The 14271-nt window shown below is 37.6% G+C and overlaps 1 protein-coding gene across 19 annotated transcripts in view; it reads left to right on the plus strand.

Annotated features, from left to right (window-relative positions):
* ABI3BP (ABI family member 3 binding protein) overlaps positions 1–14271 on the plus strand; it is a 262442-nt gene that overhangs the window by 101958 nt on the left and 146213 nt on the right. For all 19 annotated transcript variants that reach the window (XM_067739084.1, XM_067739065.1, XM_067739077.1 and 16 more), the window contains exons 5-6: positions 12334–12515; positions 13071–13126. In XM_067739084.1, the coding sequence (XP_067595185.1) occupies positions 12334–12515; positions 13071–13126 (238 nt within the window). The remainder of the gene's footprint in view (positions 1–12333; positions 12516–13070; positions 13127–14271) is intronic.

Genomic DNA, 14271 nt, shown 5'->3' on the forward strand with positions numbered 1-14271 from the left:
TAGTTGTCTGTGGAATATTTTCATTAGGATGACCAGGTGACAGTGTTCAGCACCTCAAACTCAAACTAAATCAATGTTGTCTATACTACTAAAAAAACCTCCTTTTCCATCTCTTTAACTTCCCTCTTCTCAAGCTTGAAAATTGAGTTTTGATTTTTATTTACACTTCCCTTGTCACCCATATCCCATAAGGAGTCTAGTCTCATCAATTTAACTTTGATCTGTTTCTTTTTTCCCCTTCATTCTATTCCTTCCATGGTTCACTCCTTTGTTATCTCATATCTGGACTACAGCAAAGTGAGATTCCTCCCTCCAGTTTTTCTCTGATTATTCCACTGCTGATAAATCTAACTTCCTTCATTACTGCTCAACTTTATTTGCCTGTTGATTCTGTTGAAGAATCTTCCCCAGGTTCCCACTGGCTGGTTAAAAAAAAAGGTTATAGATTCTCTCCAAGAATCTATCTCAAGGAATCTTTGAGTCATCCTCCTGACATGGGGTTTAAATCTGGCCTACTCTGCTTTCCCTGGATCTGGGTAGGATTTCCTGCTCTAAATCTACCACCGAGGTGGGGTTTACAAGGTAGCCTTTTTACAAATTCAGGCTTCAGGGTGCCATGCCCAGCCACCCTCAGGTGCTTTGCTTTTCATCCTGCCTTCTTTAGTCATATGCAAATGTACACCTGCCTCTTTCCCTATTCTGTGAGCTCATTTTTAAATTTATGCCCAGCGTCTTACTTGTCTTTCATCACACATATAATATAGCATCACACTTTACAACAGTAGTTCTCAACAAATGCATGAATGAATAGGCAAGTAGAATGTCCAAAACTAGCTTTAAAAATCATCTAACTAGTCTATTCAGCCCTTGAACCTCCTCTGAAACATCTCGCAAACAGACGTCAGTCACAGTGAGTATCTCCAGGGATGGTACATAGCATGATTGCTCGGGGTATAAATTCTGGTCAGACTGACCTAAGTTCAGACTTCTGCTCTGTTAGCTGAGTGACCTTGGACAGGTTACTTAAATGCTTTAAGCCTTGATTTTCTCATCTGTAAAATGGGAGTAATAACAGTAATATCTCATAGTGTTGTCAGAATTAAATGAGATGACACATGTAAAATGTGAGTATGTTCACTGGCATGCAATGAATACTCAAGAAATGATACTGAGGCGTGAGGAGTTTGGGGGCACACAAAAAGAAGTCCAGGCAGCCTGTAGGAACAGAGAGCAGCTCCGAGCTCCCAGCCAGCCAGGAAACAGGACCTTGGAGCCATAGCCAGAAGAAACTGGATTCTGCCAACAACCTTAATGAGTTAAGAAGCAGGTTCTTCCCAAGAGCCTCCAGTTACCTGGCCAGGGATCAAACCTGCACCCTCGGGACTGCAAGCTTAGAGTTTTAACCACAGGACCATCAGGGAATTCCCCAGAATCCCCCACTTCTTACCACCTCTGCCACCCTCGTCCAAGCCACCATCATCTCAGGTTTATCCACTGAGAGGGACTGCAACATCCCAAAGCAAGGAACCCACTTAGCAACTGGATCTTAGATTCTGAGTACTAGGAAATATGGCAGAGACCATCTTCATCAAATGAATCAAATAAACAAAGTTAACATCACCAGGAATGCAACAAATTGAAATTGTGCACCCCCCGATAGGATGCAACAGGAAGAACACAGCATCATTTGCGTGATACTCCTGCCAAAGTGCATCACTTGAGACCTGTGACTTGCGCGAGTGACACCTCCAGTCGAATCCTGTGGGATGTATTTCATTTTCCATGTGGATAAGAATTATCAAAGCAAAAACTACACTGGACAGAGTCATAGAGCCGTGTGGCTGACAGTGTCTTGGTGCTCCGACCAAGTGTCAGGCCTGAGTCGCTGAGGTGGGAGAGCCAAGTTCAGGACATTGGTCCACCAGAGACCTACTGGCCCCAGGTAATACCAGTCAGTGAGAAATCTCCCAGAGGTCTCCACGTCAATGCTAAGACCTAGCCCCACTCAACGACCAGCAAGCTCCAGTACTGGACAACCCATGCCAAACAACTAGCAAGACAGAAACACAACCCCACCCATTAGCAGAGAGCCTGCCTAAAATCATAATAAGTTCACAGACACTGCAAAACACATCACCGGACATGGTCCTGCCCACCAGAAAGACAAGATCCAGCTCTCATCCACCAGAACACAGGCACCAGTCCCCTCCACCAGGAAGCTTACACAACCCACTGAACTAACCTTACCCACGGGGGGTAGACAGCAAAAACAACAGGAACTACAAACCTACAGCCTGTGAAAAGGAGACCTCAAATGCAATAAGTTAAGCAAAATGAGAAGACAGAGAAACCATAGCAGATGAAGGAGCAAGGTAAAAAACCCCAGACCAAACAAATGAAGAGGAAATAGGCAGTCTACCTGAAAAAGAATTCAGAGTAATGATAGTAAAAATGATCCAAAGTCTTGGAAATAGAATGCAGAAAATACAAGAAACATTTAACAAGGACTTAGAAGAACTAAAGAACAGACAAACAATGATGAACACCACAATAAATGAAATTAAAAATCCTCTAGAAGGAATCAATAGCAGAATAACTGAGGCAGAAGAACGGATAAGTGACCTGGAAGATAAAATGGTAGAAAAAACTATCACAGAGAAGAATAAAGAAAAAAGAATGAAAACAATTGAAGACAGTCTCAGAGACCTCTGGGACAACATTAAATGCACCAACATTCGAATTGTAGGGGTCCCAGAAGAAGAAGAGAAAGAGAAAGGGACTAAGAAAATATTTGAAGAGATCATAGTTGAAAACTTCCCTAATATGGGAAAGGAAATAGTCAGGTCCAGGAAGTGCAGAGAGTCCCATACAGGATAAATCCAAGGAGAAACACGCCAAGACACATATTAATCACACTGTCAAAAATTAAATACAAAGAAAAAATATTGAAAGCAGCAAGGGAAAATCAACAATTAACATACAAGGGAATCCCCGTAAGGTTAACAGCTGATCTTTCAGCAGAAACTCTGCAAGGAGAAGAGTGTGGCAGGACATATTTAAAGTGATGAAAGGGAAAAACCTACAAGCAAGATTACTCTACCCAGCAAGGAACTCATTCAGATTTGATGGAGAAATTAAAACCTTTAGAGATAAGCAAAAGTTAAGAGAACTCAGCATCACCAAACCAGCTTTACAACAAACCCTAAAGGAACTTCTCTAGAGAGGAAACACAAGAGAAGGAAAAGACCCACAATAACAAACCCAAAACAATTAAGAAAATGGTAATAGGAACATACATATTGATAATTACCTTAAATGTAAATGGATTAAGTGCTCCAACCAAATGACAGACTGGCTGAATGGATACAAAAACAAGACCTGTATATATGCTGTCTACAAGAGACCCACTTCAGACCTAGGGACACATAAGACTGAAAGTGAGGGGATGGAAAAAGATACTCCATGCAAATGGAAATCACAAGAAAGTGGGAGTAGCAATTCTCATATCACACAAAATGGACTAAAATAAAAACTATTACAAGAGAAAAAGAAGGGCACTACATAATGATCAAGGGATCACCAAAGAAGAAGATATAACAATTGTAAATATTTATGCACCCAGTGTAGGAGCACTTCAGTACACAAGGCACATGTTATCAGCCATAAAAGGGGAAATTGACAGTAACACAATAATAGTAGGGGACTTTAACACCCCACTTTCACTAATGGACAGATCATCCAAAATGAAAATAAGGAAACACAAGCTTTAAATGACACATTAAACAAGATGGACTTAATTGATATTTATAGGACATTCCATCCCAAAACAACAGAATACACTTTCTTCTCAAGTGCTCATGGAATCTTCTCCAGGATAGATCATATCTTGGGTAACAAATCAAGCCTTGGTAAATTTAAGAAAATTGAAATCGTATCGAGTGTCTTTTATGACCACAACTCTATAAGACTAGATATCAATTACAGGAAAACTAAAAAATACAAACACATGGAGGCTATACAATACACTACTTAATAAGCAAGAGATCACTGAAGAAATCAAAGAGGAAATCGAAAATATCTAGAAACAAATGACAATGAAAACACGACTACCCAAAACGTATGGGATGCAGCAAAAGCGGTTCTAAGAGGGAAGTTTATAGCAATGCAACCCTACCTCAAGAAACAAGAAACATCTCCAATAAACAACCTTACTTTACACCTAAAGCAACTAGAGAAAGAAGAACAAAAATACCCAAAGTTAGCAGAAGGAAAGAAATCATAAAGATCAGATCAGAAATAAATGAAAAAGAAATGAAGGAAACGATAGCAAAGATCAGTAAAACTAAAAGCTGGTTCTTTGAGAAGATAAACAAAATTGATAAACCATTAGCCAGATTCATCAAGAAAAAAGGGAGAAGACTCAACAGAATTAGAAATGAAAAAGGAGAATTAACAAGTGACACTGCAGAAATACAAAGGATCATGAGAGATTACTACAAGCAACTATATGCTAATAAAATGGACAACCTGGAAGAAATGGACAAATTCTTAAAAAGCACAACCTTCCAAGACTTAACCAGGAAGAAATAGAAAGTGTAAACAGACCAATCACAAGCCCTGAGATTGAAATTGTGATTTAAAATCTTCCAACAAACAAAAGCCCCAGACCAAATGGCTTCACAGGCAAATTCTATCAAACATTTAGAGAAGAGGTAACAGCTATCTTTCTCAAATTCTCCCAAAATACAGCAGAGGGAGGAATATGTCCAAACTCATTTTACAAGACCACCATCAACCTGACACCGAAACCAGACAATGATGTCAGAAAGAAAGAAAACTACAGGCCAATATCACTGATGAACATGGATGCAAAAATCCTCAACAAAATACTAGCAAACAGAATTCAACGGCCATTAAAAAGATCATACACCATGATCAAGTGGAGTTTATCCCAGGAATGCAAGGATTCTTCAATATACGCAAATCAATCAATGTGATACACCATATTAACAAATTGAAGAATAAAAACCATATGATCATCTCAATATATGCAGAAAAAGCTTTTGACAAAATTCAGCACCGATTGATGATAAAAACCCTTCAGAAAGTGGGCTTAGAGGGAACTCTCAACATAATAAAGGGCATATATGACAAACCCACAGCCAACATCATTCTCAGTGGTAAAAATCTGAAACCATTTCCACTCAGATCAGGAGCAAGACAAGGTTGCCTACTCTCACCACTATTATTCAACATAGTTTTGGAAGTTTTAGCCACAGCAATCAGAGAATAAAAAGAAACAAAAGGAATCCAAATCAGAAAGAAGAGGTAAAACTGTCACTGTTTGCAGATGACATGATACTATACATAGAGAGTCTTAAAGATGCTACCAGAAAATGAATTTGGTAGAGTAGCAGGATACAAAATTAATGCACAGAAATCTCTTGCATTCCTATACAGTAATGATGAAAAATCTGGAAGAGAAATTAAGGAAACACTCCCACTCCTACCAAACACTTGGTAGGTTTATTACTTAGGAATAAACCTACCAAGGAGAAAAAAGACCTGTATGCAGGAAACTATAAAACACTGATGAAAGAAATTAAAAATGATATGAACAGATGGAGAGATATACCATGTACTTGGATTGGAAGAATCAGCATTGTGAAAATGACTCTCCTACCCAAAGCAATCTACAGATTCAATGAAATCCCTATCAAACTACCAATGGCATTTTTCACAGAACTAGAACAAAAAATTGCACATTTCATATGGAAACACAAAAGACCCCAAATAGCCAAAGCAATCTCGAGAAAGAAAAACGGAGCTGGAGTAATCAGGCTCCCAGACTTCAGACGATACTACAAAGCTACAGTAATCAAGACAGGATGGAACTAGCACAAAAACAAATATAGATCAGTGGAACAGGATAGAAAGCTCAGAGATAAACCCACACACATACAGTCACCTTATCTTTTATAAAGGAGGCAAGAATATACAATGGAGAAAAGACAGCCTCTTCAGTAAGTGGTGTGGGAAAACTGGACAGCTACATGTAAAAGAATGAAGTTAGAACACTCCCTAACACCATACACAAAAATAAAATCAAAATGGATTGAAGACCTAAATGGAAGGCCAGACACTATAAAACTCTTAGAGGAAAACATAGGCAGAACACTCTATGACATAAATCACAGCAATATCCTTTTTGACCCACCTCCTAGAGATAGGGAAATAAAAACAAAAATAAACAACTGGGACCTAATGAAACTTAAAAGCTTTTGCACAGCAAAGGAAACCATAAACGAGACGAAAAGACAACCGTCAAAATGGGAGAAAATATTTGCAAATGAAGGAACTGACAAAGGATTAACCTCCAAATTATACAAGCAGCTCATGCAGCTCAATATCAAAAATAAAACCCCAATCAAAAAATGGGCAGAAGACCTATATAGACAGTCCTCCAAAGAAGATATACAGGCTGCCAACAACACATGAAAGAATGCTCAACATCACTAGTCGTTAGTGAAATGAAAATCAAAACTACAATGAGGTATCACCTTACAGCAGTCAGAATGGACATCATCAAAAAGTCTACAAACAATAAAAGCTGGAGAGGGTGTGGAGAAATGGGAACCCTCTTGCATTGTTGGTGGGGATGTAAATTGATACAGCCACCATGGAGAACAGTATGGAGGTTCCTTAAAAATCTAAAAATAGAGCTACCATACGACCCAGCAGTCCCACTCCTGGACACATACCCTGAGAAAACCGTAATTCAAAAAGAGTGATGTTAACCCTGAGAAAAGCATAATTCAAAAAGAGTCATGTACCACAATGTTCACTGCAGCTCTATTTACAATAGCCAGGACATGGAAGCAATCTAAGCATCCATCAGCAGATGAATGGATAAAGAAGATGTGGCACATATATACAATGGAATATTACTCAGCCATAAAAAGAAACGAAATTGAGTTATTTGTAGTGAGGTATATGGACCTAGAGACTGTCATACAGAGTGAAGTAAGTCAGAGAAAAACAAATACCGTATCCTAAACCATATATATGGAATCTAAAAAAAAAGTGGTTCTGAAGAACCTAGGGGCAGGACAGGAATAAAGATGCAGATGTAGCGAATGGATTTGAGGACACAGGGAGGGGGAAGGGTAAGCTGGGACGAAGTGAGAGAGTGGCATGGACATATATACACTACCAAATGTAAAATTGATAGCTAGTGGGAAGAAGCCGCATAGCACAGGGAGATCAGCTCGGTGCTTTGTGACCACGTAGAGGGGTGGGATAGGGAGGTTGGGAGGGAGACGCAAGCGGGAAGGGATATGGGGATATATGTATACGTATAGCTGATTTAATTTGTTATACAGCAGAAAGTAATGTGGTATTGTAAAGCAGTTATACTCCCATAAAGATGTTTAAAAGAAAAAAAAGAAATGATACTGAGTTTGCTGCTAGTCTTGTTAGTTTTGATACTAGTTATTTTATGTGATAATTGCCACTTCAGGCACGCTGTTCCATTTTAGATAGCGCTAAAATCACTAGAAACTTCTTTCTCTTGAGCTTAAACAGGCCAGCAGTGAGTGATTAAAAAGATTTTGGAAATGGTTTACCAGTTTGAAAATTATTCTAAGAGTCCAGAGATAGTAAGAACCCAAACTGGGCCTTTAAGTGTTACTTAGTAGTAGAGGCAAGACAAGTGCAAGAGGTATCACTCAGAGAAATATAACTGGACTTGAAAACTGATTGGACACAGGGAGAAGGAATGTGAAGACAACGGGAATAGGAACAGATTTGGAAAAGATGAGTAGATTTTAAAGTAGTTATGAAGTTCACAGATGATTAAATCATTGGATTTGACCATGATGTTTTACTGTACTAACAGGTCAGACACCAGACTGCAAAGAGATTTAGGCATTATGAGTGGTAAGAAAACAGAAGAAAGTAGATTAATTTTGAGAAATCTTGTGTTAAAAGGTAATGGCAGGAATAAGAAGTATTAGTTTTAGTTTTGCTTTGATATAGTGGGAAATAGTTCAACAACTTTTTGACTCAGAGAAAGGTCCTTGAAGAATCAAGAGAAAGGATGCAGAGTAGGTGGAATAAGAAAATGGAATAAAATTACCAAGACACTTATTTTTTAGAAGAAGGGAGAACCCTGGAATTGGAGAGGGGCAAGGAGAGAGTGAAGGGGGAGAGAGAGACTTTGAGAGGAAGGGAGTGAGGGCAGATTTTATATCAGCAGTCACAGTCTCAGCAAGGCAAGAAGCAAGGATATTGACAACGGGGGGCGTCAGGAAGTGTCCTTTGATGTGAAGAGAGCAAAAAAAATGTGTGATGTGTGGAATAGATGTTCTAGGAAATATAGTAATTAATCACATAGAAATAAAAGAATTGCTGAAAAAAGTATAGAAAGTCCCACAGCTGGCCAACCGTGTGCATCAGTCCAGGCTAGTTTGTGAAAGGACTAAATTTATTGACACTATTCAATTTCTCCACTTGGCAGAATTCAATGCCATTTACATCATAAATTTTATTTATGGGATTTCTGCCTCTAGGGTTTCTAGCCTGTGTTATGCCTCTGTATTTTATTAGAATAGAATGTCTAATTTGTAGCTAGAATAAAATTTTAGAAACAGAAAGGATTCAAAGATTGTCTAATCCAACCCCTCTTTTTCAAAGTAGAAATTTGATATATAAGTGGGCAAAGAGACCCTCCTGAGGGCATGCTACTAGTTTGCAGCTGGCAGATATCCACGCCAAGCCACTATCTGCCTTCTCCATTACATTTGGAGCAGCTATGGTATTTTTTAAGTTATAATAACGATTATTGTCAGTTTTGAGACTCTTGGGGAGACCCAAGCACAGAATATCACCAGTTGAACCAAACACTGCCCTCAACAGTTGCTTACCACTTAATTAGGATGTGAGATATCCTTGTTTCTAAAATCCAAATTGCTAGTCAGGCTTTGCAGAGGTCTGCTCTGATGACATTCACTGGCTGTTACCTCCGTCTTTAGTAGACTTGTTGCCTCTCTATGCATTTGTGTCCAAATTTAATTAACCACAGAAAAAAAGTGCAATCAACATTTGATCCTGGATGTCCTCAGACAATATTGGGAAGTCTGTGATTATGTGAAAGCCTTAAGTAATGCTAAAAGAACTTCTGATTCCTTTTACTTCTCTTCCATTCTGGGTCATTTTACCTTGTTTTTGCATCTCCTTTTGCTGAGCCCTGCAGTAGATAGTCCAATGCAACACAGAAGGTATTAGCTTATGAGTCAGAAAACAGCCATTTGCCTGGTTCTGTCACTGATTCTCAGGCTTTAGGCACTTCTTGGCCTCTCTCTTCTATAATAATTCTTGCTGTGCTCATTTCAGAATTTATTGTGTGGATACATGGAAATACATTTAAAAATCCTAAGCCCTCTGCAAATGTACCATGTAGACATTTATTGAACTCTCCTTCCATTTGCATTGATTCTATAAGAATGCTGAGGTTTGGTAAATGAACTCTTATGCAACAACATATTGCAAAATATAATTGTAGACCTAATGGCTTAAATCAGAATATTTTGGTGATCGAGTCATTGGCCATTTAGAGCAACTATAATTTTAGAATGACCCTATGAGCACCTAAGTATCCATTCTATTTGTTCCACAACATATATGGAGTACATACTCTGTGCTAGGTTGTACAGTATTATCATCATAAGGCCTATATTTTGCTTTAAAATCAAGAAAATAGACTTCACCACTTTATAGCTAAGTAGCCTTGCTTACTGTCTCTTTTAAAAATTTAGAACTTGCCTATATTATACAAGTATCAATTAAGCCAATGTTGGTGAGGGTAACCTAACTGAAGCCGAGGAGAAGGCCTAGCTGCCTGTACTTTTATTTTTCCTGACCAAGTTGGTACAAGAGAGGTTAGTTAGAAAGCTTTGTGATCAAAATAGAAAAAAATTTACAGGCTAGATTTTTTTCAACAAAGTCTTAGAACATGTCTGTCTCATTCCTAGGAAGAGGATATAAAATCAAACTTCCTGGGAATCCTGGAATCTGGCCTCTGGTAGTTCTGTTAGCATTGCCCCACACCCCTACCAGATCATGCAAGCAGTTCAGGACTTCAGAAATGTATCCAAACTAGAGACACATAACTCTGGAGGCCCATCTGGTCTGATTTTAGTTTCTCTGCACTTCCCTGAAGTCCTGTAATAGCCAGGGCACGGGAAAAACGACAGAAATTCTGTTCGACGTACTTGTCAACAAATGTGTTTCATAAACTACTGTTGATGGTTCAACTCACGGGACACAGAGCATTCGTATTCTGTAACATTTGTTCCCAGTAGCAGTTAATGTTCTGGCTGGAACAGCCTCCTTCACTCGTTCTGTTTTTCGTGACTTTGGAATGGAGTATGGAGCCCAGAGAGCTGCTTTTACGAGGAAGACGCAAGCTAATGAATGATTTCGAACATTTCAGTAATTTGTGACTAGTAAGAAAGTAGGCTGAATGTACGAATACATCCCTTTTCTGTACTTAAGAAACTATAACCCCCTTGCTGACTTCATGGGCGTGCAACCAGTACGGTCACACAGGTTCCCCACTTAGAAGGGCCCATGCTTGGTTTAATGCTCTGTTGTCACCGTCTTAAAAGTCTTAATCATTTTTGAATAAGGGGCTCCATGTTTTCATTTTGCTGTGAACTCCACAAATTGTGTAGCCAGTCCTGGCCCTTGTTTCCAAAGATTCTGGGTGGGTTTTTTTTGTATCAAGAGCTTGTGCCTGGCACTTAAAGAGGACACGATAAACATTTTTAGCATGAGTAAATGAGGGATTTTAGGGCTCTAAATAAAAGCAATTGACCTGAATCTTAGGGTGAGGAGTGGGGGAGAGGTACTAAATTTTTGAGAGAAAATTTAGAATGTAAAAAAAAGAGTCTAAAATAGTATAACAAGCATGTATGTTTCCATTGTTAGTACATGACAATTATTATTTTATTTTATTCTATTTACTTAAAATGTTTATTTAAGAATAAAAAGCAAATAAAGTTTATCAGTTGGCCCCATCTCTAGTCTCATGTATTTCCCTACTTGCTCACTGGGAGCCAAAGCACTACCATAAATGTTGTATCCTTCCAGTATTTCTTGTCCCTTTACACTGCCAGGAATGATATACGGTAACATATTTTGTGTGAGTGTTTTAATCTTTGTGCAAATGGTGTGAAACTACATGCATCATTTTGCTATTTTCATTCAATATTTTGTTTGTAAAATTTAGCCGTATTGATACACGTAGCCCTAGTTCATTCATTCTCATTGCTGTATCCAGTAGCAATGCAATTTCCTTTCCTGACCTGCTTCCCCACTTTGTGAGACTGTTTAGAGCAGAGCCAGAGGAGTTTTTCCTGCTTTTTCTGGTTCTGCCACTAGTAAAAATCACTAGCTGGATGACATTGGGCGAGTTAAGAGATCTTTCTGAAACATGGTTTTCACATTTGTAAAGTAGGATTAATGATTTCTACCACTTAAGATGTTTTTGTGACAATTAAATGAGATAATATATATAAAACCTACCATGTGTTAAAGATAATATATATAAACCTACCATGAGATAATATATATAAAACCTACCATGTGCAAAAAAAATAGTGAGGATTATCAGTACCTTGTGATATATATGTCTGAATATTATGAAGGCCTAAGCAAATATGTAACAGTGATCTTGAATTTGCATTGTTCGATTTTTCTCATTGTACTCTCAGCCTGACTATTGGTGTTGATGCCTTTTTTAATAGTAAGAAAATTTCACCCTTGAAATAAAGTCCTGGATGCATTAGAGTGCATCAGGTTCCTCTCTTACAAAATTGAACGGTATTACCTCTAATGTGCCTTCTATGGTGTTAAACGATATTACCTCTAATGTACCTTCCATGGGCTTAAACCCATACAGTTATGAAATTATAATATTAAATATTTATAAAAATATGCCTATGTTCTTCTCTATGCATAATTAGAAAAAAAATGAATGTCTAGTGTTTTCCAACTTTCAATTTGGAAAGTATCAGATAATAGAATTGAGAGATCTGGAATTCTGTTAGACCATGACTGTGCTGTTACCTAGTCCCCTAACTTGCAATTAGAAATTAAAAACTTAAGCACGCACGGAGAAACTGTTTTTATGTTCTCTGAAAATTAAAAAAAATCTAAACAGAAGCCAATGTGAAATCTTGAGAGTAGGTGGGAGTCTATGGTGTATTAAGAAACTGGAAGTACATTCTGAATCTCCCTGTGGTTTTATAGCATATTTTGGTTATTCAACAGATTTTATACAATTCGCTATAGAGAAAAGGATAAGGAAAAGAAATGGATTTTTCAACTCTGTCCGGCCACTGAAACAATTGTGGAAAATCTAAAGCCTGACACAGTTTATGAATTCGGAGTGAAAGACAATGTAGAAGGTGGAATTTGGAGTAAGATTTTTAATCACAAGACTATTGTTGGAAGTAAGTACCTAGAACTATTTAAGTGAGCTTTCTGTAATATTTTTTCCTAATTATCAAATTTTAAATTATTTTATTAGTTGTATAATAGGAAATGAGTTAATTCTCATTATCCATATTTATGAAAATACAAAAGTAAACAGAATTTCAGCATTGATATTTCAGAATCTTTTTTATAGTGAGTGTTTTTTTAAAAAAATGGTAAACTAATATTTGACAGTAGCAATCGTTGATAACAATTTATTTGGCCATTGTCATATTTTAAATCAATCTCTGACCTATGAACACTAACTGAGCCAAAAATCGATAACATGTACAAATGCTAAGTTAAAAAGCTGGGTCAGTGGAATTGAACGTGCAAAGACTTTATGGGGCTGGGCTTGCTTCCTATCATCCCTTGTTTCGAACATCATTGGAATCAGTGTTTGAAATGAGAGCAAATAAAATAATATGCCCAAGTTAGAGCAGAACTTGTAGTTGTCTTCATAATGACTAGTAAGAATTGATTTAGGGAAAAGAAGAATGAAAAGAATGTCATTTTCCTCTTGTTTTTGTCAGGTAAAAACAAAGTAAATGGGAAAATCCAAAGTACCTATGACCAAGTCCACACAGTGGTATGTACCAGCTTATTTTCAAGAATGTTCTTTTAAAAATGTGTCTGCATTATACTTTCATTTAAATAAGGGAGTAGTCCTATTATGAGGTACTGAAGCTGGATTAACTGCCTAGCTATAGGGTTTTGGGTCAAGTACATAATGTTTTAGGAATTAGTTTCTTTCTCAGAAAATGGAGGTGGAAGCATGAAACCAGATTATCTCTAATTTGTTTAAAGCTCTAAAATTCTGATATTCTGTATAGTTATCTAGTATTTCAGTATTCCGGTATTTTGAGATTATTCTTATTATCTTCTGTCCTGTGGGTTGTTTTTTACTATGTTTCAAGAGTGAATAAGTACATGCACTACTTAACCCTGCGATTGTTCAAATCTTTCCTCTATTTTCTATCATTTCCTACTTAAAAGAGCCAACCCTTTTCAAAATGATGAAGCAACTGGTTTGGTTTTGTAACATGCCCAGCTTCTATTCAGTGCAGTAAATGTTTGTATATTTTATGGGCCCAGCATTTTCCCCGTCTACAACTCTTTTCTCTCTCACCTTAGGAGCTCAGTCCCTTGTTCTCCTCTTTCCCTCCACTTTTCAAAATCTGTTCTCAGGAAGCATTATATCAGTTCCATACTACCTGTTATAAATGTAAGCCATTGTTAGAACCATCACAAAGACACTTGCCATTGAAATCACATGCCTAATTATAAAGTAAAGAACATTACGTCATAGAGCAGGTAGAGAAGGCACTTTGGTGAGAAGAGGGGAATTTGATGCTGGCTTTGGTCTATGTATTGGGAGTATCCAGCCAGGGAAATATTCTACAGTCAAGTGAACATGCAAAGACTCTATTCAGGGTTGCAAATTTGTTCTTTTCAATGTGTGCATGATGTATGTGGATAGATGGTTTTTTATGTCTATTGAATAGTCCACAGAATAACCCACTGTTCATGTAGCCCAGTGGGGGGAAAATGGTAGTACATACCTCAGTGAATAAAAATATGCAAAATTCTTTTCATTGACAGAAAATGCGTTTGGATAAAATAGAACTGAGAATTACTGCTGATAAAGGAAATGTTTCTTTGGTTTGAACTGGCAGAAAAGTGTGTATATTGGAAAATTATTGTCATGATTATTAAATTATTGTGACTGCCCAG

Source organism: Pseudorca crassidens, chromosome 5, assembly GCF_039906515.1.
Source record: "Pseudorca crassidens isolate mPseCra1 chromosome 5, mPseCra1.hap1, whole genome shotgun sequence".
NCBI lineage: Eukaryota > Metazoa > Chordata > Mammalia > Artiodactyla > Delphinidae > Pseudorca > Pseudorca crassidens.